This window comes from Pipra filicauda, unplaced genomic scaffold (genome assembly GCF_003945595.2).
Source record: "Pipra filicauda isolate LSUMZ 115617 unplaced genomic scaffold, ASM394559v2 scaffold910_size53023_pilon, whole genome shotgun sequence".
NCBI classification, from domain to species: Eukaryota; Metazoa; Chordata; class Aves; order Passeriformes; family Pipridae; genus Pipra; species Pipra filicauda.
Window position 1 is genome coordinate 21,059 of NW_024105099.1, and position 17,910 is coordinate 38,968.

At 66.9% G+C, this 17,910-nt stretch overlaps 2 protein-coding genes across 3 annotated transcripts; both read right to left on the reverse strand.

Moving 5' to 3' along the window:
* Positions 1–31: 31 nt before the first annotated feature.
* MBD1 (methyl-CpG binding domain protein 1) lies at positions 32–8,473 on the reverse strand. Its single transcript, XM_039391211.1, has 16 exons — positions 8,398–8,473; positions 7,442–7,563; positions 6,760–6,874; positions 6,118–6,419; positions 5,730–5,815; positions 5,274–5,314; positions 4,721–4,870; positions 4,124–4,258; positions 3,706–3,753; positions 3,573–3,629; positions 3,431–3,496; positions 2,520–2,684; positions 1,277–1,540; positions 1,113–1,199; positions 786–1,034; positions 32–422 (listed from the first exon to the last, which is right to left on the reverse strand). Exons 1-16 carry the CDS (start codon positions 8,404–8,406, stop codon positions 57–59), a joined length of 2,262 nt encoding a protein of 753 aa, XP_039247145.1. The 5' UTR covers positions 8,407–8,473; the 3' UTR covers positions 32–56.
* Positions 8,474–9,179: 706 nt separating this feature from the next.
* CXXC1 (CXXC finger protein 1) lies at positions 9,180–17,897 on the reverse strand. 2 transcript variants are annotated; one of them, XM_027742546.2, is made up of 15 exons: positions 17,602–17,897; positions 17,335–17,432; positions 16,774–16,874; positions 16,248–16,351; positions 15,779–15,934; positions 15,108–15,134; positions 14,381–14,527; positions 12,964–13,071; positions 12,566–12,750; positions 11,603–11,810; positions 11,013–11,123; positions 10,572–10,621; positions 10,319–10,415; positions 9,670–9,822; positions 9,180–9,393 (listed from the first exon to the last, which is right to left on the reverse strand). In XM_027742546.2, the coding sequence occupies exons 1-15, from the start codon at positions 17,728–17,730 to the stop codon at positions 9,253–9,255; spliced, it is 1,815 nt and encodes a 604-aa protein (XP_027598347.1). In that variant the 5' UTR covers positions 17,731–17,897; the 3' UTR covers positions 9,180–9,252. The 2 variants fall into 2 exon arrangements, with proteins under 2 accessions (XP_027598347.1, XP_027598349.1); XM_027742548.2 differs by lacking the exon at positions 14,381–14,527.
* Positions 17,898–17,910: the final 13 nt, after the last annotated feature.

A 17,910-nucleotide genomic window follows, 5' to 3' on the forward strand; every position in this document is an offset into this window, starting at 1 on the left:
TCCCCCGTCCCCCCAAATCCTCTCCCTCCCTTTGGTCCCCCCTCCCCAATCCCCCCTCAGTCCCCCCCCGTGGCCAGGCAGGGCCGGCAGCAGCGACCCCCCCTCACCAGGACGTGGCAGCGGGGCCCGGGGGGGCCCCCGGGGGGGCCGGGGCAGGGCCCGTAGGCCTCGAGGTCGCAGAGCAGCTCCACGAGGTCGAGGACGGAGCGCAGGGGGGGTCTCCGGGCCAGCACCTCGTGCCCGGGGGGCACCGGCCGCCCCCGGGCCACCAGGACGCGGAAGGCGAGCCCGGGGTTGAGCAGCACGGCGGCCGCGGCCATGGGCGAGCGGGGACAGCGCTGCACCAGCCGCAGCCCCCGGCCCCCCCCCGGGCCGCCCCCCACCACCCCCCAGTGCGCGGGGAGGGGGATCTCCAGCAGCTCCTCCAGGAACGAGCCCGGCCAGGGCGGGGGCGGTGCCGGCGGCAGCGGCAGCGCCTGCGGGAGGAGGGGGCAGTGGGGAGGGGGCTCCGGGGGAGGCTCGGGACCCTCCCAGACAACAGGACCCCCCGAAATCGTGAGGAACACCCCGAGAGCACTGAGACCCCTTCGGGAGACCCCCAAGAGCCTCAGAATCCGCCCCCCCAGCCACGAGGACACCCCCTCTTTGAGACCCCTCCTAAACCCCTGAGAATCTCCCCAAGAGTCCCCTCCCCAGTTTACCAAGACCCCAAAAAGCTCCCCCACTGAAGGTCCCAGACTCCCTTCCCCCACCCTCAGAGTCCCCCTAAGACACCCCCACCCCACTCCCAAGCACCCCCCACGACCCCATAAGAGCCTCAGGACCCCCTCAAGTTTCTTGAGACTCCTCCTAAATTCTGCAACCCCCCCAGTACAGGAACAGCCACGTGAGACCCCCCCACCCGTGGGACCCTCCCCCAGCCCAGCAGCACCCCTCGTCCTCACCACTCGGCATCCTCCCTCCTCCTCCTCTTCCTCCTCCTCCTCACTCTCACTCAGCACCACCAGTGGGGCCGGGGGGGGCCGGGGGGGCACCTAAGGGGTGGAATTGGGGTGAACCCAGGGGTTTGGGGGGTCAGGGAACCCCCCCAAACTCGGGGTCCCCCCCCTTACCGGCACCAGGGACGCGCTGGGCTGGGGCTGCTCCTGCTTCACGCGGGGGGTGGCGGCGATCAGGACCCCCAGATCCCCGGGGGGGGGCTGCAGGGGGGCAGGGGCGTTACTGGGGGTCCCGGGCACCTGGGGAATGGGGGAGGGGTGCAGAGGGTCCCACTCACCGGCGGGGGGGCCACGCTGGGCTCCGGGGGGGCCCCTTTGAGCCGGGGGGCCGAGGCGATGAGGAGCCCCAGCCGGGGGTCTTGGGGGGCAGGGGGGGTCGGTGGGGGCCCCCACATCTCCAGTGGGGGTCCCAGGCGGCCGGGGGATCTCACCTCGAGGCGTGGGAGGGGACCCACCTCCTCCTTGATGGGACAGAGGCGCAGGGGGGGGCCTGGGAGGGGTCCAGGGCCCTGCTCAGTCCCCCCCAGAGGGTCCTCCTTGACCTATGGGGGAGGGGTACATCAGGGACAGGCCACCCAGGTGTCCTGTAGGGACACAGCCCCCCCCAAAGGGACCCAGGTGTCCAGGGGGGAGCTCCCACCCCACAGGGAAACTGAGGCACAGAGAAGCCTTGGGGTGACGGGGAGTCCCAGGTGCCTGGGGATCCTCAAAATCCCCCCCAGACTCCCCTCCTGGACATCTGGGTCCCCCCCGACACCTGGGTCCCCCGAGGGGGGTCCGTGCAGACAGAGCAGCAGAGCAAGCACAGCAAGGCAGGGGGCAAATTGGGGGGGAGAGAGACAGGGGGTGGAAAGACTTGGGGGATGAAGTTATCTGGGGGGGGGTGAGGAGCGTTTTGGGGTCCCCCCCGGACAGAGGGGGGGTCCCGTTACCTGGCGGGGGGGGCGGGGCAGGCGGCGGCTCCGGGCGGCGGCGTGGAGGGGCCGGGGGGGCCGGCGCCGGCAGGGCCTGGACGGGGGGAGGGGGCGGCCTCTCCAGGGGGGCCCCCAGCGACCCCCCCACACCGGCAGCAGCCGCCTCTGCGCCAGGAGAGAGACCTCAGTGGGCGGGGGTGCACCCCGATTTGGGGAGCAACGTGGATCAGAAGGGGGCAGAGGAACAACCCCCTCAGGGAGACCCAGGTGGCCAAGGAACCCCCCCTCCCCCCAGCAAAGGGACCCGAGCTGAGCCCCCCCAAAGCCAAGCAGTGCAGGAAGGACCCAGGCGTCCAGGAGAGCCCCCAAAACAGGATCCAGGCATCCAGGCACCACCTGGGTACCAACCAACCCCCCTCTTTCCCCTCCAACTAGTCCATACTGGTCTGAACTGGTCCCACCCAGCACTGGAGGGGTTGGGGCAGCCCCAGCCTTGCTCGTGCCTCAGTTTTCCCAGACAAAGGTGGTGGGTTGTTGGGGAGGGGGCAGAGGGGCTGTGGCTGGGGGCTGCTGGGAGGCACCGGGATGAAGCGGGGGGGGCACCCACCATAGCACAGCGCAGGCACTGCCTCCAGCGGCACTTCTGGCGCTTGAGGTTCTGCCCCCCGAACTTGGGCTTGTCCTGGCAGAAGTCGCAGCGGCCGCAGTCGGCCGGGCGCCGACAGGCCGCACACACCCCACAGCGCCGGCTGGCCCTGCTCCTCACCCCCCGCTGGGGAGAGACAGGGGTCACCCGGGACCCCCAGAACCCCCCAGGGCCCCGCCGGGGCTGTCAGTGCGGGAACGGCTGTTAAGAGCATTACGGTAGTGGGGGGTGCAGTATTAGGGGCATTACGGCAGCCAAGCACCAGCAGCAGGTTAGGCTGAAGGCACGGAGGGAGGAAGGAGCAGCTATCAGGGGCACTGGGCTCTCTGGGCCCCAGTAGGCAGGGCATTACGGTATCTGCACCCCACTATTACAATCCCTTGGATCCCAACATTATGACTGGAACACTTACTAAGGACATTATGGTAACTGAACGCCCTATTAACGGTGTCGTGGTACCTAGCCCCACTATCAGAGGTATTATGGTACCCCAATCACACCATCAGCCATGGACCAGCTCCTAAGGTGTGACCTGGCCACACCCCACTGCTTGTGGGGTTTGAATGCACTGCACCCCAATATTCACCCTAGGAACAGCTCATAGAACCATTACGGTACCTGCACCCCATTATTCAAGGGCTTGAACCCCAACATTAGCGCTGGCACAGCTATCAGGAGCATTACGGCACCTGCACCCCCTGTATTACATCGTCTGAATTCCAACGCTGTCCCAATTTCTCACGCCCCACTATTAAGAACATTACGGCTCCCTGCCCCTAATAGCTGCACCGGGGAGGGGCCAGGGCTCGAAGGGGCGGGGCCAAGGGGCTGTGGGCGTGACCGAGGGGGCAGGGCCAGGGGCTGTCACTCACCCGGGGCCCGGGGGGCTTCGGGGGTCGGCCAGGCTTCTTCTTCTCCTTGCCCTTGGTCAGCGGCTTCTGGGGGGAGAGGGGGGTCAGTGGGGGCCCAGGGGTGTCTGGGGGGGCCCAGGGGTGTCTGGGGGGGCCCACTCACCCTGTGCCTGGTGCTGGGGTTGTCGCTGGGCTCCTGCTCCATGGAGGGTTTCCACTTCTGGGGGGGGAGATAGGGGTGAGGCGGAGACACGCAGGGGTCCCGGCCCTGCCCCCCCACCGGGGGTCTCACTCACCTCTGTCAGGGCCTGGGGGATCTGGGTCTTCTTGGCTGCCCTCGATTTCTGGAGGGACACAGGGAGAGGGGGTTGGGGGGACTGAGGGGAGGGGGGCAGGGGGACACCCCAGGGTGGAGAGGGAGGGGAAGGTTGGGGGGTCCCAAGGGGGCGCAGTGGGGATCCCACTTTGGGGGGGGGCAGCGCCACTGGTGCTTGAGCGGGAGGTCTGGGGGATATCGGGGGTGACCCCAGGGGGGTGGGTGACTCTGGGGGTCCCAGGGGGTCCCAGAATGGGGGTCCCACCCTGGGGCAGAGGCAGCGGTGCCTCAGGCAGCACCACTGGCGCTGTAGGGGGAGGTTGGGGGGTGCCCCGTGGGGTGCTGGAGGGTGACCCCAGGAGGGTGGGTGACTCTGGGGGTCCCAGGGGGTCTCCCACCTTGGGGCGGAGGCAGCGCCGCCTCAGGCAGCGCCACTGGCGCTTGAGGCCGGGCTGGAGCCGCCTCAGGCAGATGCAGCAGCTGCCGCAGTCCTCGGTGCTGAGACAGCCGGGACAGGAGCCACAGCCCAGGCCCTGGGACACGGGAACACAGGAGAGCACGGTGAGCACGGGAGAACATGGGATAACACGGGAAAACAGGGGTTAACACGGGAGAACGTGGGTGAACACGGTGAACGTGCAGCCACAGACACAGCACGGGCGGGCACAGCTCAGGCAGCCGAGACACAGGAACATGGGAGAGCACAGTGAACACGGGATAACACAGGATAACATGGGATAACGTGGGACAACACGGCTCAGGTATGTTCTCAGACAAGGTATGGCACCAGAGAGCTGACAGAGGGGACAGACAGCCTGGCACCGACACAGATGTGTGACAGTGCCGGGGAGGGGTGTGTGACTCACGAGTGTATGTGACAGTGCCAGGGGTGTGTGACAGTGCCAGGGGAGGGTGTGACAGTGCTGAGGGGGGGTGACAGTGCCGGGGGGGGATGGCAGTGCCGGGGGGGGTGGCAGTGCCAGAGGTGCCGGTACCTTCTTGACGATGCGCAGGCAACGACGCAGGAGGCACTTGTGGGGCCAGGCGGGGCCGGGGGGCCCCCCGGGGGGGCTGCGGGTGCAGGCGCTGCAGATGCCACAGTCCTCAGGGATGCGACAGGCCTGGCACGAGCCACAGCCCACCCGCTGTGGGGGGGTCGGGGGGGCACAACACAACACGCCAAGGGATCAGGGGAGGCACAACGCAATCCCCCAGACCCCTGTGGTGGATTGGGGGGCACAACAGCCCCCCGAACCTCCATGGGACCAGGGGGACACCCCCAAACCCCCTGAGAGAACGGGGGTGAAAAACACCCCCCCTTAAACTCTCCAAGGGATCCAGGGGGGAACAACAGCCCCCAAATCCCTAGGGAGCCACAGGGTCACAACAGCCTCCCCAAACTTGAGGGACCAGGGGCAACCCCCAAAAATCCCTGAGGGATCCAGGGGGACACCCAGGGGACACAACATCCCTCCAACCCCCCCCGAGGGATCGTGGGCACCCAGGGGTTCAGAGGAGCCTGGGAGGGCCCGGGGGGGTCAGGAATACCTTGTAGAACCGCTGCTCTCGGTTGAAGTCTCGTCTCTGGGCTGGGGGAGAAATGAGGGGAGGTCAGGGTCACCTCAACTTACCTGGGACCCCCCCAGGGGCACCCTGACTCCCCTCAGGGTTCCCTCAAGCCCCCCGACGCCCCCCCCAACTCCATCCCAGAAGGGCCCAAAACAGGGGAAAAAGCTCTGAGTTATGAAAATGAGAGGGATGAGGAGGAAGGCATGGGAAAGGCTCTGCTGAGGATGATGATGAGGAAGGCTCTGAGGTTGGGAATGAGACCAGGAGGAATGTGCTCAGGCACAGGACGAGCATGACGAGGAGGAAGAGGAACGTTCTCGGGGGCAGGAGGAGGATGAGGACGGTGGGATGAAGGCTCTGGGGGGTAGGAGGAGGATGAGGAGGAAGGCTCTGGGGGCAGCAGGAGGATGAGGAGGGCACCAAGGCCGAACTCACCGCGGCAGTCGGGGCAGAGCCAGCGGCAGCGGCGCTGGGGGGGCAGGGACACCCCCGGGAAGAGGCTCTGGCAGCCGGCACAGAGACTGGGGGGGAGGGGGAGGGTGTTGGCAGGGGCTGGGGAAACCCCAACACCCCCCCAGGGACCTCCCTCCAGCCCCAAACCTCCCCAGGGACCCCCCTGGACCCCAACCCTCCCCCCAGATACCCCTCCCAGCCCCCAGATGTCGTAGGGACCCCCTCCCCACCCCCCTCCCTCGCCGGGCTCTGGGGGAACACCCACCCAACCCCCTCCTCTGGGACCCCCCTCCCTGTCCCCAAACCCTCCCAAAAGGGGGATCCAGGACCCCCCACACTCCCACCCTCCCCCCACCCCTCCCCCACTCACACCACAGCCCCGTCCTGGGGGGGCTCCGGAGGGTTCCGTTTGCGGGTCCTGCGCACAAGGGGGGGCTCCGGTGGGGGCGGGGCCTCGGTGGGTGGGGGCGGGGCCACAGCAATCAGGGGCGTGGGCTCGGTGGGAGGAGGAGGCGTGACCACTGCAGGAGGGGGCAGGGGCGGGGCCTGGACCAGCAGGGGCGGGGCCTCCTCAGCTTCCACCCCGCCCCCCTCTTCCTCCTCCTCCCGGGGGGTCTCAGGGGGATTCAGGGGGCGCCCCACGGGAAGGCGCCATTTGGGGCCTTTCCTGGTCTGTGGGTGAGAAAATGGAGGGGTGAAACACTCTGGGAACCCCTCAGCCCCCCATACTGTGACTCCCCTCTGCCCCCCTGATCTGGGGCCCCCTCATTTCCCTCATTCCGAGGAGCCCCTTTTGCTCTCCCCCTTTTCTTCCCCCCCTCCAATTTCTTCCCACCCCCTAACCCCTAATCCAAACTCTAATCCCCCCACCATTTTTGGGACCCGCCCCAGTTTTGGGGTGACCCACCCCCTTCCCCACTGCTCCAGCAGAGCTTTAGATTTCCCTCCCTGGGGTTTTTTGGGGTCCCCTGGCTTTTGAGCGCCCTCCTCCCCGCAGTTTTGGGGTCCGTACCCGGGGGGTCCCGGCCCGCTCCAGCCCCGATTTGAAGTCGAAGTTGCTCAGGTCGTGGCCGGGGCCCAGGTACCGCCTCAGCTCGATCTTACTGCGGAACTTCTGCCCTGTGGGGCTGCCGGGGGGGCCCGTCAGGGGGGGCCCAAAACCCCCCAAACCCGGGGGGAGACCCCAAAACCCAGGGAGGGGGTCAGTGACCCGGGGAAACACTGGGAGGGAGGAGCAGGAACAGGGAGGGGGAGGATGAAATCAGTGGAGGGGCCCAACACAGCTCAGGGGACCCCAAAGTTCCCCCTGTGACCCCTGAGCCCCACCGTGGTTTGGGGTGGGGTTGGAAGAATTCGGATGGGGGATGGGTGGAGAGATTTGGGGTTGCAGGGCCAGGGGAGGGGCTGGAAGTAAGGGGGCACTGAAATGGCCCCGAGGAGCTCCTGGGGGGGCCTGAAACCACCCCTGGGAGGGGTAGAGACACCACGGGGGGTGGGGAGGCCTGGGGGAGCCCCGACACTGCAGGGTGTGGGGACAAGGACTGGTGAGGGGCTGAGACAATTTGGGGGCCCCTGGGCCCTCTGGGGGGGTTGGTTGGGAGGGGGGTTGGGGAGCAGGTGGAAATGGGGGAGGAAGTGTTCAGGGGGTGGGGGAGGGGCCGACGGGGGTGCCGGGGGGGGTGGGGGAAGGGCACCTCCTGTAGTAGGTGTCACTGCGGCCGCTCGTGGCCCCCGATTTCCGAAAGGCTTCGCGGCGCTGCCACCCCGGGCCCAGCGCGGGGCAGTCGGCCCAGCCCTCGGCCATCCTGGGGGGGGGCTGCTGCCCCGGGGGGGTGTCAGCACCGGAACGGGCTGCCAGAACACCCCCAAATCCCTCCCGGGATCCCAAAACACCCCAAACCTCCCAGAGACCCCAAAACATGCCCCCACCCACAGATCCCCTCCCCCCGGGTCCCCGAGGCCAAGCCCCCAAACACAGCCAGGCCACGCCCTCGCATCTCCTCCCCACGTGACCCCCTCAAACCCCTCCCCCCCACCGAAACCCCCCTCCCCCTCCCGCCCTGCCCCTCCCCCACACAAACAACTCCGAGCAGCCCCTCCCCCTCAGAAACAACCCCCAAAACTCCCCCTCCCCGCAGCCCGCGCGCCCCCGGACACCCCCTCCGCCTCAAAAGCACCCCCTACCCCGCCCCTCCCGCTCCAAACCAGCTCCCAAACTCCCTCTCCCCACCACGCCCCCAAAAAACACCCGCCAACCCGCCCCCCCAAAATACTCCCCCACAACCCCCCTTCCCTTCACAGCCCCTCCGCCACGCCCCCTCCCACCCGAACTCCCCCCTCCCGCCCCTCCCCCTTAAAAACACCTCAAAACCTCCCGGTCCGTCTCACGCCCCCTCTCCCCCAAAATCACCCCCTAAACCGCCCCTCCCCTCAGAAACCCCTCACAAACCGCTCCCCCTGCCCCGCTCACGGCCTCGTCTCCCCCTTCCCGTTTCCCCCCAACGTAACCCCCCCTTCTCAGCCCCCTGTGCCCCCCCCCCACTGACCTACGCCCCCACACACCTCGGTTCCCCCCTCCCCGTTCCCATCCCCTCACACCCTCCTCTCTCCCCGCACCGTTCCCCTCTCCCGCCCTCCCCTCCCCTCTCACCGTTCCCATCCCCCCCCGCTGTCGCAGATGTTCCGGTTCTTCCTCCTCCGCCTCCTCCTCCTCGCGGCCGCCTGGGGGCGGGGCCTGGCGCCGGAAGCGGAAGCGCCGCGAGGGAAAAGGCGGGGGGAGTGTGTGAAATCAGCTGGTCACGTGAGCCCGCGGCGGCCAATGGAAAAGGGGAGGAGAGCTTGGAGGGGCGGGGCGAGGCACCCCCGCAGACTGGCGTGGGCACGTGACCCATGACACACGTGACCCCGAGGGGACACGTGACCCAACGGCCAGGGTCGCGTGTGGGGCGGGGCTATGCAAACGAAGCGGTCACATGAAACGAGAAGCCTAGCCCCGCCCCTCGAAAAAGCCGCGCGCGGGTCACGTGATGCGGAAAGGGGGCGGGGCCACACTATTTAATATGCGTTGTAGGCGTTCCACTCGGCCCCTCAGGGACCCCCTCAGGGACCCCCCAAACACCCCCCAGGGACCCCCGAGTCCCACAGAACCCCCAAGGAACCCAACAGGGACCCCCCCCTGCCCTATAGAACCCCCAAGAACTCTCAGGGGTTCCTGAGCTGTACAGAACTTCTAAAGACCCCCCAGGACCCCTGAACCCCCCACAGGGACGACCCTCCCCCCCCAGCACCCCCAGCGATCCTTCCCAGCCCATCCCCGGGATGCTGCCCCTGCCCCCCCTGCCCTCCAGGAACCCTCCAGCCCTCTAAGGGCTCCCCCACCCTATAGGGCCCCCAGCCCCATTAACACCCCCCAGCCCCACAGACACCTCCAAACACGGTTTTTACACCCGATTTATTGTGGGGGGGTAGGGCCCAGGCCTGGGGGGTGGGGGCTGTGGGGGTCCCATCAGCGCTCTGAGCGCAGGTCCGTGGTCAGCGGGTCGTGCTGGATCGTCTGGTGCAGCATCAGCGCCAGGAGCCCCGCCCGGTTCGTCATGGCCGCCCGGACATTGCGCTCCTGCTCGAACAGCTCGTCCAGCTTGTACCACTGGGGGGGAAGAGGGGACACTGCCAGGGTCACGGGCAGGGACAGCTTGTACCACTGGGGACTGGAGACAGCACGGAGTCAGGGTCAGGGACAGAGGACAGCGTGGGGACAGTCTGGGGGATGTGGGGACAGAACCAGTGACAAGGGGCCACACGTGGGAACATGGTGACACAGGGACTGCCTTGGGGACACGAGCAGATTGTGAAGGACATCAGTGTGGCGTGTGGGATCCAGGGGACACCGTGGGGCCCCTCCTGCCCCCCAGGTGACACCCACCACGCGGACACGCTCCAGGTCCACCTCGGCGCGGCGCAGCTTCTCCCAGCAGTAGTGACGGTGGCACTTGCGCTTGGGGACGCGGCAGAAATCGCCCGTCAGCTCGAACACGTCCCGGACCAGGGGACACCCACACACCTCATCCGCGGGCACCTGGGGGGCACAGGGACACAGGGGACATTAGGGACACCCACACATCTCATCCATGGGCACCTGGGGGGCACAGGGACATTGGGGACATTGGGGACACCCACACACCTCATCCATGGGCACCTGGGGGGCACAGGGACACTGAGGACATTAGGGACACCCACACATCTCATCCATGGGCACCTGGGGGGCACAGGGACATTGGGGACATTGGGGACACCCACACACCTCATCCATGGGCACCTGGGGGGCACAGGGACACTGAGGACACAGGGGACATTAGGGACACCCACACACCTCATCTGTGGGCACCTGGGGGGCAGTGGGGTCAATGAGGTGCTGGGGCTCCCAGGGGCACCCATAGACGTGCCCTATAGTACCCATGGGGGCATCCACGGGGGCAGCTGCCCCCCCAACCCCTGTGCCCACCTTGGGGTCCCGGCTGTGCTCTGGACACAACACCAGCCCCCCCTCAGCCCCCTTTGCCCCCCACACCCACCTTGGGGTCCCGGGAGTGCTCCGGGCACAGCACCTGCAGCCTCTTGCAGTAGGTTTTGCTCTGGGGGTTGTAAACGTCGCAGAACAGGCGGGTGGCCCTGGGGGGGCACACGGGGTGACAGGGGGGCACACGGGGTGACAGGGGGGCACACGGGGTGACAGGGGGAACCCCCTCCAGGCAGCCATAACTGCCCTTCACCTGCCCAGGGGCCTGGAACCCCCCTCCCCTTCCTCCCCCTCCCCTCCCCACTCACCCCTCGATGCGGGTGGGGTACATGGACCCGAAGGACGTTTGGCTCTCGTACTGCAACAGAGTGGGGGGTCAGAAGGGTGCAGAGATGGGACCCCCGAGACCCCCTGGAGCCCTACGGACCCCCAGGGGAAACCCCAGCCCTTACAGGGATCCACAGCCCCTGGAGAACCCACCCAGAGCCCCCCAGGCAGGGTCCCTCTGGCCCCCCCAGCCTTCCTGGAGACCCTCCATGAGGTCCCCATGGCTCCCCAGCTGCTACAGACCCCCAAGCAGGTCCCTACAGCCCCCCCAGGGGACACCATGACCCCTACAGAGGCCCCCCGCAGATCCCATGGTTGATCCCACAGATCCCAGGAACCCCCGGGAGCCCAGAGGTTGCTGCGGCTCCTCCAGGCTCCCCCCAGAGCCCAGGGATCCCCCGGACCCCCAGAGCCCAGGATACCTTGGCGTAGCAGCGCTCCATGTGCCGCAGGGCCACCTTGGGGTTGATGGGGTGGCCGCAGGAGACACAGAAGATCTGCAGGTCCGTGTCCTCACTGTCCCCCTCTGTGCTCTGGGGGGACACAGGGATTGGGGGGACACCCAGGGTTAAGGGGCTCAAGGACCACCAGGGGTTAACAGGTTTGGAGGTGATCCAGGTGTCCATGGGGAACCTGAGGGGGGATCAGGGAGGACCCAGGATGGGGGGTTAAAGGGTTTGGGGGGGGTCTCCAAGCCTCCAGGAGGTGTGTGTTGGTGTTCAGGGGTCCATGGGGAGGTTTGGGGGTCTCTGCGTGCCCCCACCTCCTCATCCTTGCAGGGGTAGGTGCCCCTTGAGCTCATGGAAGGGGTTTGGGGATCCTGGGGGGTTTTGGGGTTCAGGGGGACTTTGGGGGTCGTCCCCCCCCGTCCTCGTGGGGCGGGTGCCCCTTGGCCCGGGCAATGAGCCCCTCGAGCTCGTGGGAGGGGTTTGGGGGTCCCAGGGGGTTTTGAGATTCAGGGGGTGTTTGGGGGATCCCAGGGGGGTCCTGGGGGGTTTTGGGGGGTCCCCACCTCCTCATCCTCGCGGGGTGGGTGCCCCTTGGCGCGGGCGATGAGCCCCTCGAGCTCGTGGAAGCGCCGCTCCATCTCCTGCAGCCGCAGCCGCGCCTGGTGCTGCTCCCGCCGGATCCGCTCCAGGAGCCGCTTCCCGTGTTCCTCGGCCACGCACGGGCTCTGCTGCCACTGCTGGATCCGCTGCGGCAGGATCTCGTAGATCCGGCTGGAATTGGGGGGGGTTTGGGGTTAACGGGCACCCCAGAACCCCCGGGATCTCTGGGATCCACTGCTGGACCCGCTGCGGCAGGATCTCGTAGATCCGCTGGGAATGGGGCGGGATGGGGTTAACGGGCACTCTGGGATGGGGTGTGGGATCCACCCTGGGAACGGGTGTGGGATCCCTCCCAGGATCCTGGGGGTGGGATCTCACCGGGCCAGCTGGGACCTGGGGAGGAAGCACCGGAGGGGGGGAACTGGCCCCCTGGATCCAGAGGGGCTCTGCTCTGTCTGGGCCTGGTCTGTACTGGTTTGTATCAGCCCATACAGCTTGTTACTGGTCTGTACTAGTTTATACTGGTCTATACAGGTCACTACCGGTCCATACCGGTTTGTACTGGTCTGTAATCACCTGCAGCAATCTGTACTGGTCTGTACCGGTTTCTGTCAATCTACACAGGTCACTGCTTGTTGGTACGAGTTTATACAGGTCTACACATGTCATTACTGGTCTGTACCTCCCAGTACCCATCTGTACTGGTTTGTACTGGTCTGCACCTATCTGTACTGGTTTGTATTGATCTGCATCTATCCGTACTGGTTTGTACTGGTGTGTACCTATCTGTACTGGTTTGTACTGGTCTGTACCTACCTGTACTGGTTTGTACTGGTGTGTACCTATCTGTACTGGTTTGTACTGGTCTGTACCCATCTGTACCGGCCTATACCAGTCTGTACTGGTCCGTACTAGTAGGTACTCACTTGGCAGCCAGTTTGATGCCACAGGCCTCGCTGCAGTACTTGGAGGGGGGGCGGGCAGGGCGGGTGCAGCCGGGCCCCAGGCACTGGCCCAGCCCCGCGGGGTCCCGGGCGTCGGCACGTTCGGGGTGTCCCCGGCGCTCCCGGTGCCGGGCCCGCTGCCGGTGCCGCTTGTACCGCTCCTCCTTCTGCACCAGTGACCACCAGTTAGCACCAGCAACCACCAGTCATAGCCCAGCGACCACCCAGCGACCACCCACAGCCCTCCCGGAGGCTCCTGGTGCCCCTTCCAGTAGCCTCCCAGTAAGCCTTAAGGACCCCCCGCACCTCCCAGGAGCCCTCCCAGTGCCCACCAGCCTCTCTCCAGAGCCCTCCCAGTTGCCCCCAGTGCCCCCCCCCACCTTCTTGTCCGACTTCTTCTCGCGGCGCTTGACGTGTTTGACCTTCACGGCGCGTTTGCGCAGGACGGGGTCGAGGAACGGGGCGTCCTCGGCGTCGCTGAGCCAGGGCTGTGCGGGACCGGGGACACGTCGGGGCGGGCACGGGGACACGGAGGGGCACGGGGGGACGTGCCAGGACGCGCCAGGACATGCCCCAACACGCCCTGACACGCCTCAGAGCACGGCCCACATGGGGACATGCAAGGACATGCAGGACACGCCCCAACGTGCCAGGACGTGCCCTGACACGGGGGCACAGCGACGCTCTGACAGGCCAGGACACGCCTGGTCACATCCAGAGCACGGCCCAGCGCAGGGACACGTGGGGAGACACACCTCAACATGCCCTGACACGGACTGAGAACACAGCGGGTGCACCAACACATCCTCACATGCTCAAGGCACCCCCGACACCCAAAATCCCCCCCAACACACAAAACCAGGCCTTGACATGCAAAAACACCCCCCAACACACAAAACCAGGCCTTGACACGCAAACCCTGCCTTAGACGTGCTCCCGTGGGCCTGAACACGCCAAAGCCCAACCCAGGGTGTCCCAGCCCCCCGAGAACACCTCTACATGGGAACACACTTAACCCCCCCCACCTGCCTAAACACGTATAAGCGTGGCTTGGGATGCTGAGAGACGCTTAACACACGCCCTGACATGCACAAACACACCTAAAGGCTTCGGGGTGCCCGACCATACTTGTAACATGCTCTGACACGTTTAAACTGGGTTCAAACGTCTCTCACTCTGCCCCAACATGCTCCAACCTGTCCCGACACATAAAGCCCCCCCCAACACCAACCCCCCCACCCCAAACCCGCCTCAGTGGATGTTGGTGCTTAAGAACGGGGCCTCAACATGCTGAACATGCTGGGGAGGGGCTTGGGGTGCCCGGGAGGGCGGTTTGGGGTGCCTGGGGGACAGTTGTGGGTGCCTGGGGGGGGGGCAGTTTGGGGGTGCCCAGGGGCAGTTCAGGGCACCCAGGGGGCAGTTGGGGGTGCCCAGGGGGGAGTCTGGGGTGCCATGGGGTTTCAGGGTGCCAGGGGCAGTCCAGGGCACATGGGAGGTCAGTTTGGGGTGCCTGGGGAGCCAGTTTGGAGTGGTTGGGGGGCAGTTCAGGGTGCCCAGGGGTCAGTTTGGGGTGCCAGGGGCGGTTTGGGGTGCCAGGGGCATTTCAGGGTGCCCGGGGGCCAGTTTGGGGTGCCAGGGGCAGTTCAGGGTGCCCGGGGGTCAGTTTGGGGTGCCAGGGGCGGTTTGGGGTGCCAGGGGCAGTTCAGGGTGCCCGGGGGTCAGTTTGGGGTGCCAGGGGCGGTTCGGGGTGCCCGGGGGTCAGTTCAGGGTGCCCGGGGGGTCAGTTTGGGGGCTCACCAGGCCGTGCTCGTCGAAGGCGCCGGCGCAGAGCTCCTGGTAGAGCCGGGGGTCGAGGGGCAGCTCCTCGTCCGAGAGGCTCTCGGGGGGCCCCGGCCCCAGCTGCGCCTTCAGCAGCTCCAGGTCCCCCTCGCGCCCCCGCGCCAGCTGGGGGGGGGTCAGCACCGCCAGGGACCCCCAGGACCCCCCTCCGGCACCCCCGGGACCCCCCCATGGCACTCCCAGGACCCCCAAGGAGCCCCTTATCAGCTGGGGGGGTTCAGCACCACCAGGGACCCCCAGGACCCCCCCATGGCACCCCCGGGACCCCTTATCAGCTGGGGGGGGTTCAGCGACCAGCGACCCCCCATGGCATCCCTGGGACCCCCTGATGGCACCTCCAGGACCTCCTTATCAGCTCAATGGGGGTCAGCACTGCCAGGGACCCCCAGGCCCCCTCAGAACCCTCCAAAGGCACAGCCTTATCAGCTGGGGGGGGTCAACACCACAACAGACCCCCCGGGACCCCCCCACAGCACCCCCTCACACCAGCTGGGGGGGGTCAGCACCTACCCGGGCACCAGCACCCCCACCCCAGGGACCCCCCCACACCACCCCCAGCCTGGGGACCTACGAGACCCCCCCTCACCCCAGGGGGATCCCAGATTTTGGGGCATCCCAACCCCCCATCCCCCAGCCCATCCCCCTCCCACCAGACCCCCCCAGCCCCAGGGCCCCGGTGACTCACCGAGGTGGGGAAGTACTTGTAGGACTCCTGTGGGGACACAGTGGGGACACGTCAGGGACACGGGACAGGGTGGCAGAGGGACATGGAACACGTCAGGGACATGGGATAAGGTGACACAGGGACACGGGACACGTTGGGGACACGTCAGGGACACGGGACGAGGTGACATGGAGACACTGGAGCGGGTGACACAGGGACACGTCAGAGACACAGTGACAGGGAACCACACCGGGGACACGCTGGAGCCGCTCCAACCCCCTCCAACCCCACCCCAAGGACCCCCAAACCCCACAGACACTGAGCACACACCAAACACACGCCAAGCACGCACAGACAACATGGGAAGGACTCACCCCACGCCGAGGCCACGCTCAGCACACGTCACGCGCACACTGACCCCATAAAACACGTGACCACGCTAAGCACACACCGAGGTCACACCAACATCAGATCAGCACCAAACTAAAATCACACTGAGCACACACTTCAGCCATGCAACAAACACACCAAGCACACGCTAAGGACACGTTACACACGTGCCCAGCGCACACTGGCCCCACCTGAAGCGCTCGCCCCACACCAAGCACCCGCTGGGCACACACTGAGAACATGCTGAGGACACACGAAGGACACGCCAAGCACACGCCAGGCCCACGCCAAGCCCCGCTCACCCGGGCCCGCAGCTGGCACTGCCGCAGGCGGCACTTCTGGCGGATCTTGTTGGGGCCCCCGAACTTCTTCATGTCCCGGCAGAAATCGCACTGCCCGCAGTCCTCGGGGCGCCGGCAGGCCTCGCACTCCCCACACATGCGGGCTGAGCGCTTGATCTGGGGGGCCGGGGGGGTCAGACACCCCAAATCACACCCAGGGACACCCAGGGACGCCCCCACCTCGCACTCCCCACACATGCGGGCCAAGCTCTTGATCTGGGGGGGTCACACACCCCAAAACCCAACCAGGCACCTGGAAGGGGCTCAGAGGTCCAGGGGGCACCCAAACATCCCCCAAACCACCACATATAGGGAACCCCCAAATCCACATCTTAAGGGACTGGGGCAGTCCCGGCGCCTCCACACCACAAGGTCCCCCCCACCTTGGTGGTCTGGCCCCAGGGCCATCCCCAGGACCCCCCAAGCCCACCTTGGCCGCCCGGCCCTGCTCCAGCTCCTGCCCCTTGGCCCCCTCGTGCTCCTTCTCCCGCCACTTCTTGTGCCGGTACCGGATCTCCAGGGACGGGTCCTTCTCTGGAAAGAGGGGGGACAGAGGGAGGTCAGGGGGACCCTTCACTCACCCCCAGCTCCCCCTCTGCTGCTGTCACCCCTCACTGAGGGGTCCCGATGTCAGGGACCCCCATTTCCCCCTCCAAACCTAAGCCCAGACCCTGCCAACCAGGACCCTGAGATCAAGGACTCCCCAGAATGGACCTCAATAGCCACCCCTCCCTCCAAAAGATATCCAGGTGTCCAGGACCCCCCAGTACCCCCCTCCGAGCCTCCCCCCTGACCCCCCAAATCAGCTTCTCAGCCCCTTCAAACTCCCCTCACCACGGCACTGGCAGCAGTACCACTCACGGAGGGTCCCCCTGGATCCCCCAAAGCCCCCCCAGCCCCCTCACCGCGGCACTGGTGGCAGTGCCAGCCCCAGATGGCCCCCCCGGCCCCCTCACCGCGGCACTGGCGGCAGTACCACTCCCGGATGGCCTTGGCCATGCGCTCGGTGATGTTGATACAGTCCCCATGGAACCACTCGTTGCAGTTGTCACATCCGCTGGGGGGGGGACACACCGAGACCCTCAGCTGGGGAACCTCCCAAAGGTCCCTCCACGCCCCCCCATTTCAAGGGTCCCTCCATCCCCTCCACCCCAAAGGAGCCCTCACTGCCCCCCCTTCAAGGGATCCGCCCAACAGACCCCCGGAGCCCCCAACTCCCACCCTCAGAGATATCTGCTCTCCCCCCCGGCCCTGAGCCCTCCCCCCTCCAGCCCCCCTGGGGTCCACAGCCCTACAGAGCCCCCCCAGCCCCATCATAGGACCCCTCACTCCCCCTCCCATCGCGAAGCGGTTGGACCCCCATTTCCCCCTCGCATCACAAAGCAGTTGATGTTGGGATCCCCTCGTTCCTCCCCCCACATAACGAAGCATTTGGGGATCCCTCAAGCTCCCCCATTCCCACACTCCCCCCTCACGTCACGAAGCAGTTATATCGGCCCCCCCCGTTCCCCCCTCACATCATAAAACAGTTGATGTCGGGCTTCCTGCACACGCAATAAACCGGCGCGTTCTCCTCCCCGCCCGGCGCCGCCTCCGCGTCCGAGAACTCGCTGTCCTGGGGGTGGGCAATGGCGGGGGCCGTCGGGGCACGGCCGGGTGTCACCGGGGCCCCCACAGACCCCTCCGGACCCCCAGCCCCCGCCACAGACCCTCCCCCAGCCCCCAACCCTCTCCAGCCTCCCCAAAGACCTTCCTAACCCCCCCAAGGCCCCCCGCCCCCCCACCATCTCCGCCGCCGCCAGCGCCACCGAGGGACCCTCCGGGCCAGGCCCCGCCGCCGCCGGAAGCGAGGGGCGTGACCGACTTCCGCTTCCGATTGAGGGCGTGCCCACACCCAACATGGCGGCGGCCATGGCGGGCAATGGCGGCGGCCGCCGGGGGACGCCATGTTGGGAGAAGTGTTACTTGCGGGCCCCCCCCCCGCGGGACCCCAAAGAGACACGTGAGAGGCGGCGGTGATGCGGGGGGCGTTTATTGGGGGACACGGGGGGTATTGGGGACATGGGGGGACACTGGGGGACATGGGCACATGG